Here is a 27,144-nt window from a genome sequence, read left to right on the forward strand (position 1 = left end):
ATTGCAGAACATAATCAACTTGTGAATCTTCTGGTTCTTCCAATATATTACATAAAACGAAAATGATTAATCGAATACTGATACGCAATAGCCAGATTGCAAGATCACTGATACTCAATACAAGAATGCTAGAGGCCTTTTTTCGCGTCAACCAAAGGCCTTTTTTCGCGTCAACCAGCTGGTTTAACCAATGACAGCTTTGGTTTAACCAGCTTGAATGTTTAACGCGAAAACGGAAAAAATTACATATGGTTGAGCTCAAACAAAACTGGTTCGCGAAAACACTCTTTTTACTTGTCGGTTTGGGCAAAAAATTTCAAACATAAAACATCCGTATAGTGTTAAGAGTGTCATTCTATTATAATTAAATGATTTAGCACTGGCTTAATTTCCTCCGGATTTAACATATTTCACATTAGTTTGAGGTCAGAGAGAATTGAAAAATGATCTAGCATACTCTCTGGTATATTTGAAGAGATAGGAAGGTTCTGATTTAGTGGAATCTTTGGTTAAATTGTTCAGGTAATATATTGGAAAATGTTGTATTCATTCTGTAAAAGCAAAATTATTTATAAAAAAGTCCTAAATGATAAGACTTTAGCTTTGTTGAGCTACCCTAAACAGAGGATAAAATTCTAGTTTGACTTCTTTTTGTTTTGATTTGGAATTCTACTAGCCTACCAGGCTATATATTAAATTTCCATTCAAATTCTAGTTTAGCTACTTTTTGCTATCTTTGATTGGGGTTATGTTAGGTGAATGAAACTTTCAGTGATTAATCCATAGCTAAAAACATATTCTGAGAAGCTATTGCTAAGCTTATGTGATAACCCTCTTCTGTTTTTAAATCTGGGAATTTTGCATACTGGACTGGTCTGTAACTATTAAAATTTTGGTAAAACAACATCTAACCTTAATTTTCAGCAAGCAGTTTCTGTTTCTCTGGTTTTAGCTCTGAAAATGCAATTCTTGTTATTTGAGTAGAATTTTAAGCCATATCAGTGTTTCGTATTTAAATATAGAGAAATGTATATCCTGAAAGTAACCAAATCTTGGAAACTTCATAAATTGAAATTGAGCAAAGTTATGACACTAAAAACGCTTTTTTCTTGTCATTTAAGTAGAAGATTTATTTTGCAAGGGTTTCACTTTTATAACACAAGCGTTTTTAAGGGTGTGGACCAAATATTGAGATTTCCAACTGTCATTATCACTAACCAGCAATTCTACAGGATTTAATCCTTATTTCATTAGACAATGTGAATTAAGGTAATTTAAGGCAAACATTTTTAAGAGAGAGAAAGAGTAGAGTTGGATGCTCCAAAATACTTTCCCATGATATAGTTTCATCTCTAGACCCATCCCTAAAAGTTTCATTTTCCTAACCTAAACCTTTTTCAAGATAATACAAATTTATCTAAACTAGAATTTTACCAAACAGAAGTTTAACCTAATAATTTGTAATAACATATTGTTCAGGCTAGCCTTTGCAATCCCTACAAATTTTGACTGTTCACAATAAAGCACTATTACAGGCTTAGCCTAACAAAAGAAAATAGCAAACTGCTTAATCCTAATAAAAAAAAATCCAAAGGACTTTATATTTCTTCAATACAAAATATATACTAAATTTTTGTTTTTAGTAGAATACTGGTTAAGTATAAACCAGCAAATGTTTAAGAATTTTTTGAGGGGGGACAGCTGCCTAAAATTAACAAAATATTTCTGATAAGCACAAAAATATAACAAATTAAGCTAAACTAGGAAAATAGTTTTTTTCTCACTGACAGTTACCATAACACATAATGTGTTGTAAGATTTTTGCAGTACTTGTGCATTATAGCCACCACATTCAAGTTCTATTGAGAAGTTTAGTTTGGCTAATGTTAATGATATAAAATAAAAAATGATGAATATATAAAACTTTATCAACAAAATTATGAAAACCACAACAAAGAATCCTGGAATTTGTAAATCAGCATCATATCTAAATATACTGTATCTTACATTGTGATAGATTGTTTTAACGCCCTACTGTACAGGGGTAAATATTTAAATTATGTATCATAGGCAATTATCTGAAGAGTAATCTATTAAAAGTCTCCTGAGCTAACTAGGGAAGTTTTTTCTTTCTTTTTTACTTGCTTTAGCCTGTATCCAGTTCCTGATTGCCATTTAAATTCCATATTCATAGTTAAATAACATAAGCCTTTGTATATAGACTATACCTTGTTGCTAATTTTTCTGGGCATAGAATGTTTGATTTGGTAAAGCCCTAGAGAAGGACCTGAAGAGAAAGGAACATAATAAAAAAAAAATTCATGCTTCATAATTTTTAGAATAATAGCTGGTAACACATTTTATATTCAACTTTGCTCTACTTTACCCCTCAATCCTCCCAATATAAAAATGTATTGCTGAAATTTCCTATTTTCCATTTGTTTTGTCAATCTGTCTCTCTAACTTCATCCCATGTAGCTGTAAATTAAACAAATGTGACAAACAATAACTAGAAAAACAGGTGACAGGAGGTTAAATGCATTGAAAATATGAAATTTGAGCCATATTTCTGCACATTGGGAGGGGGATTGAGATAAAGCATAGCCTAACTTAATGATTCTCTCTTGCTATGTAGGGTAATTGGAAGGTCACTTGTATATCATGCTGTCCTTTTCAGTTTTAGTTGGATAGAAAAAATCCAAAGAAAGTCCCCTTTGAAAAGATAGGAGCCACAAAGTGAGATTGTATTTGTCAAAGCTTGGAGGTTTGTCCCTTCTGTCTGTTTAAACAAAACAGAATCTTAATTGAAGCTTTGTTCATTTCTATCTTAAGGGTGCACAACAATTATGATATAAGGTACTTTTCTTTATTCAATTGTCTTCTTTGTTGTCTAAAAGACTTTTTTTAATCTAGATTTTCATAAATTGCTCATTTTTACCACAAGTTCATTTGACCTACTTTGAAATCCCTGGTCTTAAAATTACACTTGACTTTGTTAAAGCTAGGAGACATAGACCTTGTGTTTGTTTAAAGAAAGTGAATAAACATTAGTAATTTGTATTGCACTAAAGCCCTAGGGCCATCACAATTCCAAACAAAAAAGAAACTTCACTTTAGAATATTCAACATTGTCTAACATAACAGAAACAAAGAAGAAAAATTATAAAATTTTACTTCTGCACTCTACTGTCAACATGAGAAATTGTCCAAAATTTTAAAATCTTGCAAAACATTCATCCCTCATCACATTCACCAGCCATCTCTCATCAAACCTACACTTCATTTCTCATCTCACTCAATCCTACAAATGCATCAAATGACCCACTCTCTCATTAGTGCTTCCATAGATATGGTCAAAGTAAGAGCCATCTTGCTTACATTTTATTATATCTAGAAGTTTTCTGTAGCTAAGTCAGTACTTAAATATTTCATACACCTTTGCAAACAACCTTAAGATGGTAAAATAGGTTGGATTATCCAAATTTTTAGTTACCACAATATATTTCAATCATTATTGTAATATAAAGGGCAGCCAATAGTAAAGGACCTGAATAAATATTTTAAGGTAATTAAAAAGGTTTATTACTCAAAAACTTGATAAAACTAAAAGGGACTTCTTAATGATTGATTACTTTAAAATATCTACATTATACACAACAATAAACCTTTGCTATAAAGGAAAAGTCAGTAAGGCCCAAAATCTATTCGATACTAATTGTGGTTTGAGACAGTTTGCTGAATGTCTAAATGATTTTAGATAGTAATGAAGATAAAATGTGGGCAAACTCAACACCAATATGCAAGTAAGTAAATATGGCAGCACTGACACATCAAGGTCTAAACTGGCAGTGCTAATTTCCACTTTGTGACCCTTTGGCCAAGAATTGCAATTAAGGGCTGGGGGCCAGAAATCTTGTGCTTTTGTACACCCTCCCTGCTTACCTTTTGTATATTTCTCCATTTGCCTATTTAGAGCTGGTTTAGATCTGTCTAACATCACTGACCCCCATTTAAATAAAATAAACAGACAATACTTGGAATCAAACCTGTACCCCATGGACAAATGATTTCTTACTAAGAGTGCTTTCCACTTAGCCAAGAATATTATTACGACCAGAGTAGAACAACTATTAAAAAAAAAAATATTGAAAAAAAAAAACAAGATGGATTTGCAGCCATTTTCACTAATCTTCAATACACATTGTATTTTACTTAGACAAGTTATTGTAAGGCAGGTGTCAACAAAGCTCCAGCAGGGATTGCTTTACTTAAGATGCAAACTAGCATCGTGAATACTTAGCTGGTAAAAACCAAATACACTAGCAATGCCAGGAATTAAACCTGTACCCCTTGGACAAAGGATTCCCAAACCAGAGTGCCAACAACTTAGCAAGGAACACAAATGTGACCAGAGAACTATTATTTAAAAAAAGAAATATTGAAAAAAACTCAATTCATGGTTGTTGCCATTTTCTCTACTGTCCCATAAACAATATATTTTATTCAGACAAATTAATTTTAAGACAGGTATCAACAAAACTCCATCAGGGATTGTATTTACTTAAGATACAACAAGCAATGTGATTGCATAGCTTTGTGATATTCTAGTCTTAAATAATGATAAAAAAGCAAATTTACATTTGCTATTTGTTTTCCAAACCATTTTAAGCAAAACCATTTGCAACAGCAATACGTCCATGGTTAGATTAGTGTCTATCCAAAATGCTTTACAACAGAAGGGACACATTTCTTGCAAAGCAAATACTCAGCTTTAATGCTATTCTGTGTCATCTCTAAAAAATTAAACTGTATCAGGTGTATTTTGATATAAGATACTTCTAAGACTCTTAGCAAGGGGGCAGGCATTTCTTCACAATTTATACAATGTGTAAAAGAGCACCAGGGGGTGAGAATGAAAAAAAACTTTCAGGGATGGGTCTAAAGGCTAAAGTATGTTCTGGGAAGGTCTGCTTACATGGAGTACAAAGAAACTGTTTCACAGCTTTCCTCAATCCACTTTATAAGGTTTTAAAGATATGCAAAGACATTTCCTAAATTTTGAAAAAAAAATATTGATATGGCTTAAAATGCTACTTAAATAAAAGGAATTGCATTTTAAGAGCTAAAGCCAGAGTAAAAGAAACTGATAATTAAAAATTAAGGTAAATCTTGTTTTGTCAAAATTTCAATAGTATAGGTATAGACCTTTTGAGTAAGCAATTATCTAAGACTTAGAAATCAGAAAAGGGTTGACATAGAAGCCTGGCAGCACCTTCCCAGAGTGTTTTTGACCCTGGATTAATTACTGGGTTTCATTCTTGTAACCTATTCCCTTTCCAAGATAATGAAAATTAGCTAAACTAGAATTTTACGTATTTTTTGCTTTGGATTCATTATTGGAAGTTCTATTTTCCTGACTTAACCCATTTCTAAGATAGCAAACAGTAGCCAAACTAGAGTTTGACCTGAAAATTTATCCATGGCCCTATAGGGTAAGGCTGAAATGTAAAAAGTTCTGACAAAGATGCAACATATCTTGAAGCATCTAGTAAGAATAGTAATTGGATTAACAATGCTTTATAACCACTAGGGTCTTGCTTCATCAAGGTTTTATCTCTGAAGCCAAATTACCAAGCTAAGGTCAAGCCTAGGGCATCAAAAGGATGAAACAAAGATTTCCAAGTATCTACATAAGTTTTCAAAAGCATATTCAAACTCTTGACTTCCTGTCTTAAGGCCTATGTGAATCAAATTGCAGGATATAACCCAACATTTATCCAAATAGCCCTAATACGAAAAAAAAAAAATTAAACCTTACTTTTGCGAGGCTAGAATTCTATTTGTCAGCTTATAATTCTTATTTTATATAGACTTATTTATAGCCTACGAATTCTTCTTTTCGAAATCTACGCCTGAAAAGGTCAACCAACAATTATGAATGGTAGAACCCTACGGTTAAAAACAATGACAGTTCTGGTTAAATTAGAGTTCAACCAGTCAATTGTTTCACGCAAAATCACTTTTCATGACAACCTGGTTTGTCACTGTTTCACGCAAAAACAGCGGTTGAGCTCAACCACACCGAGTGGTTGAGCTCAAACAGTCTCTTTGGTTGACGCGAAAAAAGGCCTCAAAGAGACTGTTTGAGCTCAACCACTCGGTGTGGTTGAGCTCAACCGCTGTTTTTGCGTGAAACAGTGACAAACCAGGTTGTCATGAAAAGTGATTTTGCGTAAAACAATTGTCTGGTTGAACTCTAATTTAACCAGAACTGTCATTGTTTTTAACCGTAGGGTTCTACCATTCATAATTGTTGGTTGATCTTTTCAGGCGTAGATTTCGAAAAGAAGAATTCGTAGGCTATAAATAAGTCTATATAAAATAAGAATTATAAGCTGACAAATAGAATTCTAGCCACGCAAAAGTAAGGTTTAATTTTGTTTTTTTTTTCGTATTAGGGCTATTTGGATAAATGTTGGGTTATATCCTGCAATTTGATTCACATAGGCCTTAGTACAGGAAGTCAAGAGTTTGAATATGCTTTTGAAAACTTATGTAGATACTTGGAAATCTTTGTTTCATCCTTTTGATGCCCTAGACTTGACCTTAGCTTGGTAATTTGGCTTCAGAGATAAAACCTTGATGAAGCAAGACCCTAGTGGTTATAAAGCATTGTTAATCCAATTACTATTCTTACTAGATGCTTCAAGATGTGTTGCATCTTTGTCAGAACTCTTTACATTTCAGCCTTACTCTATAGGGCCATGGATAAATTTTCAGGTCAAACTCTAGTTTGGCTACTGTTTGCTATCTTAGAAATGGGTTAAGTCAGGAAAATAGAACTTCCAGTAATGAATCCAAAGCAAAAAATATGTAAAATTCTAGTTTAGCTAATTTTCATTATCTTGGAAAGGGAATAGGTTACAAGAATGAAACTCAGTAATTAATCCAGGGTCAAAAACACTCTGGGAAGGTACTGCCAGGCTTCTATGTCAACCCTTTTCTGATTTCTAAGTCTTAGATAATTGCTTACTCAAAAGGTCTATAGGCTACCTATACTATTGAAATTTTGACAAAACAAGATTTACCTTAATTTTTAATTATCAGTTTCTTTTTCTCTGGCTTTAGCTCTTAAAATGCAATTCCTTTTATTTGAGTAGCATTTTAAGCCATATCAATATTTTTTTTTTCAAAATTTAGGAAATGTCTTTGCATATCTTTAAAACCTTATAAAGTGGATTGAGGAAAGCTGTGAAACAGTTTCTTTGTACTCCATGTAAGCAGACCTTCCCAGAACATACTTTAGCCTTTAGACCCATCCCTGAAAGTTTTTTTTTTCAATCTCACCCCCTGATGCTCTTTTACACATTGTATAAATTGTGAAGAAATGCCTCCCCCCTTGCTAAAAGTCTTAGAAGTATCTTATATCAAAATACACCTGATACAGTTTAATTTTTTAGAGATGACACAGAATAGCATTAAAGCTGAGTATTTGCTTTGCAAGAAATGTGTCCCTTCTGTTGTAAAGCATTTTGGATAGACACTAATCTAACCATGGACATATTGCTGTTGCAAATGGTTTTGCTTAAAATGGTTTGGAAAACAAATAGCAAATGTAAATTTGCTTTTTTATCATTATTTAAGACTAGAATATCACAAAGCTATGCAATCACATTGCTTGTTGTATCTTAAGTAAATACAATCCCTGATGGAGTTTTGTTGATACCTGTCTTAAAATTAATTTGTCTAAATAAAATATATTGTTTATGGGACAGTAGAGAAAAGCAACAACCATGAATTGAGTTTTTTTCAATATTTCTTTTTTCAAATAATAGTTCTCTGGTCACATTTGTGTTCCTTGCTAAGTTGTTGGCACTCTGGTTTGGGAATCCTTTGTCCAAGGGGTACAGGTTTAATTCCTGGCATTGCTAGTGTATTGGGTTTTTACCAGCTAAGTATTCACCATGCTAGTTTGCATCTTAAGTAAAGCAATCCCTGCTGGAGCTTTGTTGACACCTGCCTTACAATAACTTGTCTAAGTAAAATACAATGTGTATTGAAGGTTAGTGAAAATGGCTGTAAATCCATCTTGTTTTTTTTTCAATATTTTTTTTTTAATAGTTGTTCTACTCTGGTTGTTATAATGTTCTTGGCTAAGTGGAAAGCACTCTTAGTAAGAAATCCTTTTGTAACATATAGACCAGCCCCCTCCCCTCTATAAAATTCAGGACCAAATCCCTCATTCACATCCCCTTAGAAATCCTCAAATATAGGACCAAATCTCTCATCCATACTCTCCTAGGAACTCTTAAATTCAGGACTAAATTTCTCAGTCACACCCCTTTAGTAAATTTCAATTTGAAATATGTTTGAATAAAATCATTTAGAATTTAACAGTTACTAAATTTAACAAGTCTGCATAATCCTACGCAGTTAAGCTACGTGCATTTAGATAAGTGAAAGGTTACTTAACAAGTCAAGTAACCAGTTATTCTGACCTATGGGTTTTTCTCAAAATTAAAAGAGAAATCCTTGCCAGCTTTTGGATGCAAGACTAGTCACATGATTAAATATTACCAATAGTAGTGGAGGTCAACTTCCACAGGTCACTAAGCCTGCCTGGCGGGTGTTTGTTCATAGAAATCGCGCGTTGGATATATGAGCCCAATGCAAGGGCGAATAGTTAGTTTTATGGAAGGATTCGAATGCATTAGATCAATTTCTCATGTTCACCTTTTAGTGCAATAAGACATTGAAGCTATTTTGTCAATAGTTGTATATTGTAAGTAAATAAACCTTATTGTATTTAATCATCTTCTGTCTATGTATTAGGGCATCAGGTACAGTTCCTCTAGCTTTCAGGCACGGTCCCAAGGGAATCTATATTTGTTTCAAGAGACCTCGAACAACACCGAGATGGTTCTGTCTCCCAGGTTACCGGGGATTCTATACGAAGCCTTTTTATTTTATTAATAATTTAGCTCCCATATCCACATCAAACTATTAAGACTTAGAAAAGTCGCAAGCAACTCAAACCCCCTTTAAGATAAAAGAACAACATAAACAAATTATTTAACTAAACCACCCCGTAACATATGGCGCGGTCGGGTAAAGAAAGCAGAAAAAGGAACCGAAAGTACCTACGCAATTAATGCCCACTAACATAGACAAGTATGATTACTTACATTTTATTTTTTTTTATTTTTAAGTGCAGTGCAATTTTACCTAGCTTTTTGAATTTTTAGGTGCAGTGCGATTTTATTTCTATTTTTGCATTTTTTCTTATATATAGGTATACCCCATTCAAAAATATCAAAATCTTTAAGAAACTAAAATAAAACAGTAATAAAATTAAAAAAAAAAAAAATTTGAGATTATTTTAAACCGCATATTTAAAAAAAAAAATAAAAAAAAAAATACAATAAATATGGAACAAGAACAAGATGAAATATTAAAAGCGCAACAAATTATTGCAACTTCGGTAGAAATTGCAAAATCATTACCAGAATATGAAGGAGATACGGACGTTGATCAATTCAACATCCATTTAGGGCAATTTGTGGAAATGACAAGAATTGACCTAAAAGTATTAAAAAATATGTTACTTTTAAGACTGAAAGGACAGGCGCTAACATTTCTAAAACAAATCGAAAACTCGATAGGTACAGAAGCAACCTCAACCATTAACTCAATAGAATTATTGCAACAGGCCTTCCAAAAAAGATTCATTGACACAAGTTCATTGAATAAACTAAAACATGGCCTAGTTACTTTCGAACAGACCCAAAACGTTCGTGAGTACTTGCATAAGGTTAGAATCGCAACAGAAGCGCGATACGGTCCAGGAGAAGGGGAATTATATGAAAAAATCATACTAAATGCATTTAAACAGGGACTAAACCCAAAGTTATACCGCCTTTTGATAGCTAAAAATATTGATAACCTAGAACTAGCAGTTCAGGAAATAGAAAGAGCCGTAGAAATTGATTCGATTGTCCTGCAGCATCAAAAAATGTCAATAAATGCTGTAGAAAGCAAAGCCCCTGTAAGATCAAGGGATTCCTCTCCGCGATTTTTCTCCCGAGAATCATCGCCCAAACCTGTTCGAAATCAAATTCGAACCACCACACCACCAAGACAAGTACGTTTTGCCCCCAATAATCAATTAAGGGCACAAACTAACAATGAACCATTAAGGTGCTACACATGTAACCGATTAGGACACATCGCAAGAAATTGTTTTGCAAACAATAATAATCGACCAAACATTAGGGGAACGGGTAACCGTTTGTCCAGGGGGACAAACTATAGTGGGTACGTCCCAAGAGGTGATCGAGGAAACACCTTTGTAACAGGAGGTAATTATCCCACCCAAAGTCGAAATTTTCAACGCAATGCATATCAATATCGAGGAGGGTATCGTGGAAGAACAAATCAACCCAGTAATAGTTGGAACAGAAATACAAGAGAAAATTACATCAGCCGACGGCAGCCATATAATAGCTCCATCTCAAGTAATAACCAAGGAACCCAAAACAGAACAAATGAAAATTCTACATCTAACATCTGGGAATCCCAGGGAAACGATATAAGCCCCCAAAATTCGTAGGACCAAAATTTGGTGGCAAGATAATTTATAGGTCCCCCCCAGTAATAATACCATTTTTAAGTGCAAATAATAATAAGATGTTACCAGTATTTGAAAATTTCAACGCAGGGAATATTTATTTCTCAGCCCTTATAGATTCAGGAGCAACAGTAAATGTGATAAATTCATCAGTATTTAATAAATTACCCAACTATATTAAACGACGAATGAGCAATATCTGTCCCAATTTATCAAGTGTAACCGGACACGACCTGGATGTGAAAGGCACTGTGTATCTAGCCTTGCGCAAGGATAACAGAAATTTTTATACTCGATTTATAGTTTGTAAAAATTTTCCATACGAAGCGATAATAGGCGCAAATTTTTTAAAATCAAATAAAATATTATTAGATGTAGCAAATTCAAAGTTTATCTACCCGACGGATACCATATCGATGATAAATAACATACAAGCAAACAAAGTAAGGGAAAATATAGGTAACATGAAAAAGTATAGAAACAAACAAATTCAAGAAATTTGTTATTTATGGAAAAAACTTGAAAAAATAAAAATTCCAGAAAAAAACCCAGCGGAGAATCTTCTAAATTCAATAAAAGAAGAAAATAACGAAAAATATTATGGATTTGTAGTGCGTAAAACAAAAATTCCCCCTAAATCCATGCAGAGGGTCCAAATATCACAAATGTTAGAACCAGTTAACGATAAAAATGAAATTTGGGTAGCATCACCGTCGGAAAATCTCCCGAAATATGTAGTTTGTGAGGAACAAATTATAAATTACGAAAAGGGAGAAGGTTACATTTGGGTAACGAACACCCACGAAAACGACCTAATTACCCTAAGTAAAGGTACATGTTTAGTAGAGATACAGGTAGTATCGGAATCCGACATTAATAATTGGAAAAAATTGGAAAAAAACTACGTGAATAATATTAATGTTTACGTTGACAGAGAATATCCACTGACGCGATCTCAATTCCTTGAGAAATTCGAACTAAGTCACATAACCGACGTGTCATTAAAACAAAAATTATGCGACTTATTATGGAAATATAAAGATGTCTTTTCGACATCTGAAGATGACATAGGACTTATCCCATTTTATGAACACGCAATACAAACCACAGGGCCGCCAGTTGCAAAACAACCATACAGAATTCCTTATAAACATAAGGAATGGCTAATAAACAAAATACATGAACTCGAAAAAAATCAAATCATAAGGCCAAGCATAAGCCCATACTCTGCCCCCGTTATTTTAGTCCCGAAAAAGAATAATGATCTTAGACTAGTGGTAGATTATAGAGCTTTAAATAAACAAGTAGTAAGTGACAAATTTCCCCTACCTAGAATAGACGAAATTCTAGACTCAATATCAAATAAAAATAAAATATTTACTTCCCTAGATTTGACACAAGGATATCATCAAGTAAAAATAGCTGAGGGCGATGTTTTTAAAACAGCTTTTTCAACAACAGAATGTGGTTCTTATGAATACTTAAGAGTACCATTTGGACTAAAAACTAGTTCGAGTGCATTGTGTAGACCCCTCCTTCATTTACTAAGAGGCCTAAATAACATAATTCATTTTGTTGATGACGTCATAGCTATGGACAAAGACGCGGAGGACCATTTAGAGACACTAGCAAAAGTGTTTGGGAAATTTAGAGAAGGCAATTTAAAATGTAGACCAGAAAAAGTAAATCTTTTTCAAACAAAACTAAAATTTTTAGGAGTAGTTGTAACGCAAGGACAAATTTCCCCAGTCCCTGAAAAAATAAAATCCGTTAAAAATATAAAGCCCCCCCAAACAATTAAACAATTACGAGGAATCTTAGGATTAATGAGCTATTTCCGAAAATTTATAAGAGATTACGCACAAGTTGCAAAACCTTTAACGGACCTCACGAGAGGCAACCCACAAAAAATTGTGTGGTCTAATACAGCTCAGAATGCATTAGGTCATTTAAAAAAGGCTCTAACCTCAGAACCTATTTTATCGCTACCTGACTTCCAAACAGGACAATTCGTTGTTACAACAGATGCCTCAAACAAGGGAATTGGGGCGATCCTCTCCCAAATAATAAATGGGGAAGAAAGAGTGATAGCGTACGCTTCTCGCACCTTAACTTCTGGAGAAAGTAATTATTCTGCTACACAGCTTGAATTATTATCAATTATACACCATTTGGACAAGTTCAGACATTATTTGGTAGGCAGAAAATTTAAACTGCGTTCAGACCACAAAAGCTTGCAATATCTGCAAACTTTCAAAAAGCCAACGGGAATACTCGCGAGATGGATTTTGAAAATCCAAGACTTAGATTATGAATTTGAACATCTTAAGGGAAAACAAAATGCCCCATGTGATTATCTAAGTAGATTTCCAGATAATACCCCAGTAGAAAATGAAAATGAAGAAGTCAACACAATAAAAGCAAAGTATGTTCCAAGAAAGAAAGGTTTAAAAATGAAATCGGCTGAGAATAATTCGGTTGAGAAGGAACAGAAAGACAGCCCACTTTCCTTGAATTCTATAAAAATATATCAAAAGAAAGATAATACTTGTGCTGCTCTAATAGAATATTTCTTATATGATAAAGAGTTACCTGATGAAATGAAATCTTTTAAAAAAGAAATTGATAACTATTATTATGATTTCGACGAAAAAATACTATGTAGGATAATAACCGATACTGATAAAAGAAATCAAACTTCCGTTATACCAGTTTTACCCCAAATTCTGGAAAAACCCGCTTTTGAATTTTTTCATTCTGAAGTAGGTGGTCATTTGGGAATAGATAAGACATTCCATAGATTAAAACAATACTTTTTCGTTACTTCAGCCTTAACAAAGTTAAAGAATTATGTTAATAATTGTGAAACCTGTAATTTAAGAAAAAATCCCCAAGTCTACCCGAATCCAACGATAGGAAAAACGCCTACGGCCCGGTTTCCATTTGACATAGTTTCTTTTGATTTATATGGTACAAGTGGAGGATTACCCACTTCTAATGAAGGACATACCTGTGTACTGTCAGTAATTGATCATTTTTCTGGTTTCACTTTTGCTAAACCATTAAAAAATCAAAGCGCCTATACAACGTCGAAAGCTCTCGCTAAAATATTCCTTAATTTCGGTATCCCTAATACAGTATTAAGCGATAACGGCCCTAATTTTGTATCGAAAGTAACCAAGGATTTAATGTCTTTCCTTCAAATAAATAAATTGGTATCGACCCCCTATCATCCACAGGCCAATGGGAAAATCGAGAACAGACACAAACTATTTTCTAATATTTTAAGTATTTATACGAAAGAAAATCGCAGGGATTGGCATGATACCTTGCCTTATTTAACAAATGTTATAAATACAGCTTACTCCCAGGTCATTCGCGATAACCCATTTTATATATTATTCGGACGAGACTTTAGAATCCCTTATAATGAAATTATAGAGTCACGACAATTTTATAATGATTCTCAAGATTATAAACAAGAATTTATCAATAGAATGAGGAAAACTTATAAACTTGTAAAACAAGAAATAGAAAGATCAAAAAGAAAGCAAGAAGCAAAAAATATTCCTAACGTCAAGGGTAAACTCGATTTCCAAGTAGGAGATTGCGTTTACGTAAAAAACGAAAACAAATCGGACGGCAAGAAACTTTCGGACCGGTACCTAGGACCGTTAAGAATAATTAAGAGGTATGATAATAATGTTACATATAAACTATTAAAACCAAAAACAGGAAAAATTTATAAAACCCATGTTAGTCGTATAAAAAGGGCAAAATTCACAGAAACATGGACCCCTCAACCTTCAACATCAAATACCTCGGAGGACGAAAATCAACCACCTCGCTCTAGATTAAGTGAGCTTAAACCTTTTAATTTCAAACAAGGATATTTTGAAAACAGTAGTGACGAAGAAAAATTTAATGAATTTCTAACCATGACAAATATGGTTACCCCCCCAAAAAGTACCCCCGTTACGCGGAGACGGAGGAATAGCGATTCTTCCTCCAGTGAAGAATCAGAAGAATTGGACTATACAATTTCTCCACAAACGCAATTTTTCCCGGATCGAATTTCGACACCTTTTCCACCAAAACGTTTCCCCGATGATTTGGTAAACCCTGTCACACCAATAGACAGACCCTTTTCATTACAAGATGAATTAAATAAGGCTATACAGACCCCTGGTGACATAGAGTCAGAAAATGTCTACCAACCGCAACAAACATTGCGGGAGGCCATGGATCTTATTAATTACCCAATTAAAACTAGACAAAGTACACTTGATACTTGTCCAGCTACAGATGAACAACAATATCACGATATAACCGTCTCAAAGGCAAAACCAAAGGACTGGGTATCTTGGAAGGAAACCTTAATACAAACACTTCCTCACCCCCCGGAAGACATGGCTTTCAAGCAGTGGAGGCACCCCAGTAAGACATTTGAATCCTCCCAAAGCTCCCAAGAATCGTTCAATTCTCCCGAGTCCAAAGATCAACAGGACGAGTCAATCAATAAACCCTCCACTTCACGAGGTGAAGAAATTTACGAAGGTCGAGCTGGATCTACACCTAAATCTCAAACTTCTACTTCAAGAGAACCAGATACTAAATCTACAACTAGTTCCTCAGATACTGAGAGTGAATCAGGCACAAATGAGCCCAAAGATGTGGAAGGAACAAGACCACAGAGTGCAACTGCCCAGGCTAAAAAGGCACAAATTAAAGGTCAAAAATTTCTTAAAAAACAATATAAAAAGTTTGACTTGATATCGCTAGCGAAGCCAAAGAAAAAAACCGAGTCTACCGAAGAGAAGATAACAACAAGGTCAGGCCGAGTTGTCAAAAAACCAGATAAATTAGATTATTAATAAAAGAAAAATAAAAATTTACCAGTCCTAAATAAAAAAAAAAAAAAAATAATAATAAAATAATCATTTTTTTGCTAATTGTCAATTAATTACGCTAAGAAACCATCCCGTAATAAAACACCCTTAAAAGAAAGTACCTTTCAGGAAGGCTGAAAGACTCCAAGTGAAAAATTGGCCTATCTTCAAAGAGTGCTCATTATTCTAAGTGAGTTCAAAATCACATTTTTGCTAAGATTAACCGCATGAGTGCAACTGCTTCATTAACATTTTTCTTAAAATAATTCCTTTAAGTTAAGGATTATCTTAAGGGTTAAAATTAAAACTGCCCCATCGACTAAACGTTTCGCCAGATAAGTAGGCGAGACACTTCCTGATTCTTAAAAAACTTTAATTTCTCTAATAATATAACCCGTAGCTTTGGTAAACTATATTACCACAAGTATAACTCAGCTGTAACATAACGTTGATTAGAAAGCTTATTAATATTGCTAAACCTTACGCATAGACGACGATTTAGGTTTCGAAACTAGAATTACATTCGAAATTACAAGAAAGTCTACTATACACACAACCTGAGATTAAACGACAACGGACGCCCTTGCGGGTTGTGGTGGAAAAGCTTAGCGTGTTTCAGCTTGCTTTTCCGCATACAACTTGAGAGGACCCCTTGAAAGCTACTTCTTCAGTGTTACAGCCAGTGATAAAGTGAACAAGTGGAAATTATAATCCAAATTCCCCAAGAACCAATAGTCGGTGGTTGGTGCGGATACTGCGTACGAGCCTTGTCCGGGTTCGTACGCTGTATCGGTACGAATTACCGATTGCCGTTCCTTCGTTGCTTTAACCAGGGCTGTACCAACCAATGCTTCCCATTATATAGAATATTCGCCCGTTTTTGAACGAATTTGAGTAAAAATCCATGTACATTGTATTTCTCCACTTTTTACTTGACGTTTCTAATTTGTAACTTGCAAAATTTCTCGCTTCCGATTTCCCCAAGTTATTGAATCCCTCTTAAATTATTAACTACCCCATTTACCACCAAAATATGTCCAAAGCCACTATAGATACAGAATTTATTTCAATTATCCATGCTAAGGAAAACATTATATATGCGGCCGCGATTTTAGTGCAGGATAAGAATGGTAAAGAGGTGTATGCTGAAACATGGTACCTCAATTACGATTTAACAAAATTTGAACCTCATACATATAGATTTGGCTTAAAATTAGCGAATACTCCTAAATATCAACCCGCGAGAGGAGAAGTAAAAATAAAATATTCAAATAAAAATAAGAAAGGAAAAAACTTGACAAGCCTTCAACTATTAATAAGAAAACTACAACAAAAATTTAATATAAGCTATTGGTTTTGCAAGGGCCCAAATCAAACTGATCTACTTTTAATTGATAAATGTAGACCACCGAAAATTTGTTATAAGATTGAGGAAAATGAAAATTGTATTAAGTACGAGGGAGTTCACCACCCCTTAGATGAAATCCGACATTACGCCAAATTTATGTATGATCCAATGTCCCAAAATTACGCAGTAAGGGGAAATAACATTTTCTTAAAGAGAAAAAAATCGGTAGAAGCAAAAAAAGACGCATATAAAGGTAAATTAAAATCAAAAAAATTCAAACAATAAACAAAATCTACAATTTTTTTTTAGACGAATCACCAAAAGGACTCAAGGCGGAAAAAGGTAATTACTCATTAGATAATTAGCCTGCTTATACGTGTGACTAATACTAACCAGGAAAATGCCGAGACAAAGAACCTTAAGTAATACCGACAACCTAGAACCCGACCAAGACCTGATGTTTGCGAGACCAGAATTTTGGATTTCAAATAAAACCCTAAGTTTACCAAACCTCTCAGTAATAGACTATGAACTACGGGAAATAATCTTCGAATCCGCAATAACTAATGCAGTAAGGAACTTGGAATATAATACCTTATATTCATTATTGCAAGTTCCCGTTATTTTTAACGAGGATCTCCTAATACACGGAATAATCATCCTATTATACGGATCATTTTCACTGGAAATATTGAGCAAAGATTACGATTATAGGCACAAGAATGCTGCATACACCTTCGCAGCCCTACTCCGAGCGATGCCCCCCGTTGCGTATCCTTTAATAGCATCTTTAATACGCGAAAATTTTTGGCATATAGAACAAGAATCAGGTTTCAAAATAATATGGCCCTTAAAGTTTCTGGACTTACTACTAAATGTGAATTACAAAATTGTGGAAGATGAAAATATATTGTTGGGAATATATGAGCACTATTTGAGATACAGTACTAATTTTGACCCAATAATTGTAAAAAATTCATCCCATTATATTTATGATGAACAGTATATGGAGTTAATAAGTGTAACGAGAAAATTCTATAAGAATGATGAAAATTTTGGATCAAAAATTTTGCCAGATAAAGACATCATTGTGTATGAGAAATTCCTAGACACAGCTAGTCCACTATGCTTTCGTAAGGAATTGACTTATAAAATAATTCACACGACCTCAGATGAACTCAGTCTAAAAGATCTATGCAGGAAGAAAATACGGCAAATATTAAGAAAAACGGACATTAATTATTCCATGCAAAGCCTCTATATTCCCACTTTCCTAAAGAAATACATAATGTACATGGAAAACGGCCCTGGAATCAACGAAAAGGACTTCCAGTTAACATTTAAAACCCCCTACCTTTTAAAGTCACAGTGCAATTTACTGGCCAACAGTGGGCCAATTTTAAGAATAACAGAAAATTATGAACTAGACGGTCCCTTTTTACCCTTTACCACCCTTATTTTTTCCTCCCCCCTTATGTAACTTTTCTAATTTGTAGACAAGGAAGAACCGTGTAAAATAAATGAAAAATTTGGTTGGCAGAGAATAGAAACCAATACCTTAATAAACACGTCATACGCGATTCTAGAAGAAACCAGTACCAAGGTAACCGCCAATTAACTTACTAACCTGCTTATAACTAACAAAAATTGAAAAAAAAATATCATGCCATTAAAAAGAACCTTAAGTTATCCCAACCTTACTAGGTTGAGGAATGGGGACAGTTTTGATATAAAAACTAGAACCATAAAAACTCCCCCCAGATACCTCAAAAACCGAACAGCTTGGTTTCCATGTAAAACACAAAGTTTGCCAAATTTGTCAAAAATTGAACACAAATTATTAGACCAAGATTTCGAAAATGCCGTTAAAAAAGCAACAAGAGAATTACAATACCGAACTCTCTATCTACTTCTCGAAATTCCTGTAAGCATCACTAATAAGTTGATAACAAGAATTTTGATCATCTTGTTATTTTGTTCATTTACACGCAAGATGAGAAAAGAAAACTTCCAGTACAAACAGCAACTTGCGTCTCGGACTTTTACGATCTTACTTAACAAAATCCCCCTCAAAAAATACCCTCTAGTTGCAACATTGATCAGCGAAAATTTTTGGAGAATCTATAATGACGGAGGCTATACAATCATATGGCCTCTCAGATTTTTGTCAATATTGATAAAAAGAAATACAAATGTCTTGTTGGAAAAACCAAGCATACTAAACAAAATTTATAAAGACTACAAGAACCATTATTCAGCTAGTAATTTGATAAGAAACGGCCGAAAATTCCATATTTATGAACCAGATTACAATGAACTGAAACAAATAATCTTTACCTGTAGTGAATACGATGACAACTTTGCGTCAAAAATAGCGCCTCAAACAGATATAATCGTATTTGAAAAATTAATGAACTGTAAGGACCCCCTATTTTTCCATAAAATATTAATTTTCAAAGTAATCCATAACGTGTCAGGACTCTTAACCTTAAAAGAACAGTGCAGAAGGCACGTCCGACTTCTTATGCGGAAAAGAAATATAAATTATACCCTGTGGAGCCTTCAAATACCTAAAAATTTGCAAAAATATCTTATGTTCGCGGAAGACAATTCAGAAAATAAAGGTCAAATATCTGGATTAACCTTTTGGTCAGCTCCTATTCCTAGATCAAAAGATTTTTTAACATATATAGGCGGACCAATTTTCAACGTGCAAAATAATTTCGACATCAATTGTGGAACAAAACTATCTACTTTACAAAAATTTTAAACCTCTGAGTAAAAACAGCTAATCCCACGAAATTATCCATGAAAACATGCCTAACTCCACCCAATAATTATTAATATAACCCAATTTAATTTTTTTTAGAAAGTGGACTTGTCTAAAGATTTGAAGCAATGGAATCTCGGCCGAATTACTTCCTCGCAATCCAAGTTAAAAACCCTAAGATAAGGATGAATGCTTCATTAATGCAAAAACACGTAATTGAAACAAACCCTATGTTAACAAAAGCCTTAATCACACAAAACTCTTTCCATCTAACGTTAAAAGTATTGTATCTGAAAAATAATACTGAAATTGAACATGTAAAAAGTGCTTTTGTCAAGACCATAGAAAAATATAGACAAAATTTCACAAATGAAAAACTTTATCTTGATTTTCAAGGCATCGGGGATTTCTTTGAGCAAATTATATATGCAAAATTAGAGAACGAAGAGGTAGTTAAAACGCGCCTAAATCCAATCATAGAAGAAATCTCGAAAGAAATTACCAAAAGCGGAGTACAAATTGTAAATCAAGAAAACTGGAAGCCACATTTAACGTTAGTTGACCTAAGAAAAGTAAAAAAGCTAAGAAAAGAGGCACGAAAACTTCACCCCTCCTTAACTTCCAATTTTAAAAACATGAAATTTGGAAGAGAACTTGTAAACGGGTTACAATTACTATCAATTTTCGGGCCCAAAAGCCAAGAAAACTATTACGAGATAATAGCAGAAGTAGCGTTTGAACAAAACACCCCTAAATGCAACTAAAAGTAAAAAAAAAAAATAAAATAAAATCAAATAAAAGTAAAAACGTTTCAGGAACAGAAAGGAGAACGAAACAGGAAATATATGGCGGTAAGGTAATGATTCTTCAAAATAAATTACGCTTACCAAAACTAACATTACAAAAAAATATATATAACCTCCGTATAACTATCTTAATTCATATACTTATAGTAAGATAAATATGTTTAGAAATTACCAAAATCGCCGGACCTGTGAACTTTACAAACTATTATAAATAAGTGTAATAGCATATAACACACGAAAAATCTAAACTTAACACTTAGCCTACTAACCTTTAGCCTACTACATAAAAAAAAAAAAAAAAAAAAAAAAAAAAAAAATTTTCTCTTCGCATAATATTAACAAAAAATGTCCAAAAAACATTTAACAAAATTCAATCTCTTACCTTATGCGATCTACATGGATTCATGAGACGGTCCGAACTTTGAAAAATACTTCAAACATCAAGCTTTGAAAATACAAGCTTTGAAAACATATCAAAACACAATAACAATATTTGATAAACATTTGTTCACAAAGTATACTTTTGTATCTCGCTTAGATAACAGAATATAGTCTTCCCATCTAAACAATTGAACAATGTATTGTAAAACGAGACTTTTATATAATGATAAAAGAAAGCAACCTTTAGTATAAAGGCCAACATAGTCGCATCATCCTATTGAAATATCGCTACTTACAAAGTAATACATTGTTCCTAATTTGACTAGGTCTCATTCCAAATGCAAAGTGCTGTAATAAAACCCTCAATTATTACTTCTTTACATCTACTTAAGGTAGTGAATACCTCAAATCTAAAGGTTTTTCGAAAAGCCATAATTATACTTCACATCTTCAACCGACAAGATAATTGGGATAAGAGAGTATTTCTGCATAATGAGAAAATGCTTATTTTTTTCCTTATTCAATCAAGTTAAAAATAACACACTTATCTATTTCATAACTAAACTGAAATTTTATACAAGGAATAACTTAATGAGAAAAAACATTTAATAAATCGTATGAAAGTGCGCCGTGTTACACTATGATTGTAATACAATCTATTCTTAATTATGATACAATATAAGGTTATATATACGAAGAAACTAACAACACGCGACTTTTTCACTTAAGTAGGCAAAAATTCAACCGAATTTGAGAAAAGTGGTGAAAAGTTTTTCTTTTCTCTTTTCTCCCAGTTAAGCTACTTAATTTTCAGCGGAAAGAAGTCCAAGAATAAAACGATGCTACGAGTCGAAATTAAAACCTCGTACCTCAATATAACACCTTCAGCCAATTTGTGCCCGTCTGGCATAGCTATAATTATTTCCCCAATGTACTTACCAGGAAAGCTGTGATCTATACTTATAATCTTATTATATAATTACAAACCCTCATGTTGAGCTTTAGACTATATCAAGACATCTATAATTTGATTTAAACAGAAATACTATTATTTTAAAATATAGGCTATATTATAAAGGCTATTTTAAACTATAGGCTATATTTAAACAACATGCTTAGTAAAGTGCATATGTGTATAAATTTAAAAATCATAAAGCTTACTTACCCTACAAATTATCACGATATGATTTACAATAAGTATTCTTAAAAAAAAAAAAAAAAAATTAAAAGGAAACAAGTTGTGAAACTTTTCAAATTCTTAATCTAAAGTTTAACTATTTCAAATAAATACACTATAGATTTGTACTACAAAGGACTAGTAGCCTACAACTTATTAATTAAGTTAGGCTAAGATCCTACTAAATTTAAAGACGATTTAAATCATAAGTCAAAGGTTGTTCTTCTTTTACAACTAAGCCAATTAGTTTTAAGTTACAATGAGTTTAAATGCGAAAGAACACTTAATTTATCGAAAGTCAAACTATTATACCTCAATAAGACACCCTCTCGAATTTGTGCGAGTTTTGCAATAGCTATGATTGTTTCTCAAAGTGCATACAAAAAAAATGGCTGTAATAAGTTAGAAACATAGTTACTAGGTCTTACAATCTTATAATATAATAATTATCCCTACTTTTAAAACTCCAAACTACATTAACCCAACCATAATTAGATCTTACCCAATTAATGCCATGAATCAAAACTTTAACAATAAAATAAGCCTATCCTTCTATTACATCTACTTAATTAGTAATTTAAGCCTCAAGCCGTATCAGACACACAAGTTGTTTCATACTACTTCATACATTTATCAGATATGTGTTTTAAGCAAATTTTTCCTTGGTTAGCAAAATTTTAAACAATTTTAGTTTTTAACTATTTGAAGTTATAAAGAAGTTTAACGGCGATCCTCTCAAAATACAAGTGCTATTAATTTTTTTTATATCTAGGTATTTTTGTAACTAAATAAAATAACTTTAATATAAATATTGCCAATGTCTATCCATCCCCCCCCCCCAATGAGAGTAGAGAACATCTAATAGGTCTTGAGTTAACTCCATCTTAGACCTAAATTAAAACTTTAAAAAAAAAAAGAAAAAAAGTCCCTAAGAGATTATTAGCGAGACTAAGCTAGTACTTTAATTTGCTAAATACCTAATGGTTGTACCCTTGAAATATTATTATTTTATCTTCCAAAAACACACACCAATTATTAATTTTCTGACAAAAATTCAACATTTTTGAGAAAAATACATGAGACTTTTGCTACTAGGTTCTCGGATCCGCCGAATACGATTGTATGATTTTCGTTAAGATTCTGTAATTTTTAGGGAGTGTTCCCCCCTATTTTCCAAAAAATCCTGGTTTTTCTCTATTTAAAATAGCCCCTTTTCTGAAATGGGCGGTGCCAAAGATCTTCCGTAATGACACTTTAGTCTATTCTAACACAAGTCTTCCTGGAAGCATCTTTAATATTCTTTAATTCCCCAATTTAAAATTATTGATATTTTTTAAATTGATTTTTTTAACACTATATCGTAATGACAATAGTGTGTTAGCCCCTTAAATCTATCTTCAAAACTCCAATAATACTTAGTAAATCTCAGCGTCGCGCAATCCATTTTCTCTTTCTATCATACTTTGTCAGAAATAATTGATTAAATATTAATTACAGATAAGAAAGATGATCTTAACATTTTTGATGACCATGTGTATAAGTGCCCATACACAAGATGTCGTAAAGCATGGGATAATATTCAAACACGAAAATTCACTTCTAACTAGTAACAACGCTTGGAAAATTTTTATGAAGCTAGACCCTAAACCATTTGAAACATTATTCCAACAAGTTATAAGACTGGAAAAAAATACATTTGACCTAAAAGAATCAATTTTTCAATTTTTAAAATCAGACAAGGGACTACAAGCAAGCAAAAACAACCATAAGGAAAAGAAAGAAACATCCCCTAACTCTCCCAAGGTCAAAACAAAAAGAATAGTAGATGATTTTGATGCGAAAATGGCCGAAATCGATAAAGCTATAGGATTCGGAAAAACCATTGAAAAAAGAAAACGAAGGTCAATTAACGAGGACCAAAACTCAGATATCGATAAAGAGACCCAAAATACAATTGAGCCAATCAAGACACAACTGAGACAAAGAAAATTTTACGATGGACAATATGCGTTATTGAACGAATTGCCCACAGTATGGAATTTCTTCAAAGAACTATGGAATGGACCAAAACAAATTAACAGTGCCAAGAACAGACCAATACAAGAAAAAATAGATTTATCTGAAATAAAACCAACGAAGGTTGAAACGAGAGACATAGCCAGTATTTCCCAATACACAAAGCAAACCGCTACAATTGAAACCCAAGGAACAAGCATGGTATCTGACCTCGTAACGCGAACAAATAAAATACCAGAGATAATAAGAGGTATAGAAAATATTGAAGTGGGATTGAATTCCACTAATGGTACCAGCAAACCAAAATACAAGTTTAAATGTCAATATTTCTGTAGAATAATAAACGTCACAACGGAAGCTACCAAAATCAACACGACCGCCCATGTTCCACGTATTACGTCTTATACCGAAGAAAGCACAAACGGATTAATGGAAATCCCCAGAAGCACCGAAAAGGAATACGAAACGACTACTTTCTGGAAATACGATACTCAGAACGAGGAAACCACAGCAGAAACTGATTTTACTCCAACAACAATCGAAACTGAACATACCCCAATAACAGAAGTGGAAGAAACATTCCCCTCGTCAAACCCCACGACGACTGACCCACAACCAATAGAGTTAGATACCTCAATATCAGAAATTACTACAAGCACTATCCCTGGTGTACTAATGCCAATTAAAAACGATGAAATTTTAATAACAGTAAGGCAACCATGGCAATCAACTAGCTGGATATGGACTTCTACAAAAAAGGGAAGAATACAAGTTAGGTGGCAAATCCCTTTTGTCGAGACAGACTATGGTAGAACACGATGTGTGGATGGAGACAAAAAATGTCAAGATGAAAGTCACTGGAGAGAATGTTGGACAATAGATGGTAAAAAAACCTGCGCGCGATTGGCCATGGCCGACGAACCAGCAAAGGATGAATTAGAACCCCTCCCGGAATTAACCGTGGAAAATGCTCATAAAATCTCAACTCATCAAGCATTCCTTATCTTATATAGACAAAGGTTAGAGGCGTTATTTGAATTATTCAATACAGAAATACAAAAACTTAAACAAAGCACTACACGTATATTCGAAGTATTTTTCCGAAGAAGTAAATATAAACGATCAACAAGTCTAATCCCAATAGTAGGGGAGCTTGCTTCCCGACTATTCGGTTTGTCAACCGAAGAAGATTTAAATATACTAAGAGATAATGTTAAAAGACTCAACACAGCCATGAATACAACACTACATGTCCAAAAAATACAAGCAAGCATAGCCAATTACCAAAAAGATAAAATCGAGGCTATATCCAAAAAAAATATCAAGAACAGTCAGCACGATGAACTATTTAAAAAATGAGGTAGACAGAGTAATCTCTGATTCCAGCCTAACAATGGTGTCACTAGACATTGTTATTATGTCTTTGTTGAACTTAGCCACCGATGTCAGTAAATTTGAATTCGCGTTATTTGAGTTAACAGGAGGTACTCTTTCTTACGACTTAGTGGATCCCTCGGATCTTAAAAACATCCTAAACGAAATAAAGACTCACTTAACATTTGGTCTCCACTTACCAGTAGAACCAGAAGTAGCTAACTTATTTTTATATTATACCAAACTAAAGGTGCATATTACCGAGATCAATGAGCAACTATTTGCTGTAGTCACAATTCCTTTGATTAATCAACAATCCATATACGACCTATACAAAATATCTACATTTCCAATCAACATTAAGGAGACAAACTCCTTCATGAGCATCATTCCAGAAGCGGAATATATGTTAATTGATCAAGATAGAAGAAAATACGCGTTGGCAAATACCGAAGATTTAAAAGAATGCGTGTCATTTAAAAATTTGGTCTGCCAACTTACATTACCTATATATAACGTAAAGATAGGATCATGCATGCTAGATCTATTCCTAAAGGAATCACAGCAACAAAATATTCCTGATTCTTGTGAAGCCTTAATAGGAAATACCAAAAGAGAAACTTTCATTAATTTACGGAACGACTTATGGTTATTTACAGTACCTAAAAAGACGGTAGGAACTCTATCCTGTTATAACAATACAGAAAAAATTGACCCCAGCTATCGAACCGAAATATTATTACAGGATGTTGGGACTATTACAATCAAACAAGGTTGCAGACTTGTTACTAAAGAAACAACCGTCCAAACACCTCTAATCACAACCAGCACTAACGTCATGAGCCCAAAAATAATAAATTTTCAAGGAATAAACTTGTCCTTCACGATTCCGAATATAAATGATGAAGAATCTAAAACATCCATATGGCCAAAAATAGAAAAGATCAAAGGTACAATGCAATTAACAAAAATAAAGGAAGCGTTAGATATGCAAATACCCTTATTCACTAACGAAGACCAAAGATTGAAATACGTGGAGAGCCAATACGGTCTGTTCTCACCAAACTCATGGTATAATATTATAATCACAATATTCATGGTATTCCTTATTTCACTAACAATAAGAGCGCTACTAACAATTAACTATGGGAAAATACTGAAGAGAAAAAGGATAAATACTGATGCAATTGAGGCACAAGAGATGCATCAATTGAACCCTACTGCTCCTGATGATATTTAAGCCATTTTAACAGGGAGGATGTAATAATCCGGGGAAATTGAGAGGTCTTTCTCCGTACGTAACATCCTTTCCCTACTGTAGAAATATTGTTGGTGTATAACAGCTAGAAGGCTATGATACAACATACTGTATTACTTTTTGGCATATACATCAAAAATACTCTTGGCAGAAAATCTTTATGTAAATATAGACCTCTAACAAGAACGAAAAAATTCGTTCTATCTTTTTATGTACAAGAGATTTAAGAGGTCATCTCTTGTAATTTTGCTGATCTATTTCAGGAAAAGGGAAAAAACGTTCCAAGGCGTGATAATTGAAAGGCTATGATGCAAAATGTATTACTTTTCGACTAATCACGCATTGGAGGTTCAATTTTTTTTGATTAAAATATGATCTAAAACATTAAGACCTCTATATAATCTTACATATATATATAACCCTCTTTGGTGCCGTGTTCTTATATTTACATGTAATCATAATAATATAGTAATAGTGTAGCACCAATATAACTATTTT

The 27,144-nt window shown here is 33.3% G+C and overlaps 2 protein-coding genes across 2 annotated transcripts; both read left to right on the plus strand.

The window, feature by feature from the left end:
* Positions 1-8,194: 8,194 nt before the first annotated feature.
* Positions 8,195-25,376, plus strand: LOC136043151 (uncharacterized). The gene is made up of 2 exons (XM_065728085.1): positions 8,195-8,782; positions 15,646-25,376. The coding sequence occupies exon 2, from the start codon at positions 23,505-23,507 to the stop codon at positions 25,371-25,373; it is 1,869 nt and encodes a 622-aa protein (XP_065584157.1). The 5' UTR covers positions 8,195-8,782; positions 15,646-23,504; the 3' UTR covers positions 25,374-25,376.
* Positions 9,428-10,609, plus strand: LOC136043150 (GATA zinc finger domain-containing protein 4-like). Its single transcript, XM_065728084.1, has one exon. The coding sequence runs from the start codon at positions 9,428-9,430 to the stop codon at positions 10,607-10,609; it is 1,182 nt and encodes a 393-aa protein (XP_065584156.1).
* Positions 25,377-27,144: the final 1,768 nt, after the last annotated feature.

Source organism: Artemia franciscana, unplaced genomic scaffold, assembly GCF_032884065.1.
Source record: "Artemia franciscana unplaced genomic scaffold, ASM3288406v1 Scaffold_3254, whole genome shotgun sequence".
NCBI lineage: Eukaryota > Metazoa > Arthropoda > Branchiopoda > Anostraca > Artemiidae > Artemia > Artemia franciscana.

What these genes read in the sequence shown, in the direction of transcription:
- LOC136043150 (XM_065728084.1), top strand. Translation starts at nt 9,428, where the DNA reads ATGGAACAAGAACAAGATGAAATATTAAAAGCGCAACAAATTATTGCA.
- LOC136043151 (XM_065728085.1), top strand. Translation starts at nt 23,505, where the DNA reads ATGATCTTAACATTTTTGATGACCATGTGTATAAGTGCCCATACACAA.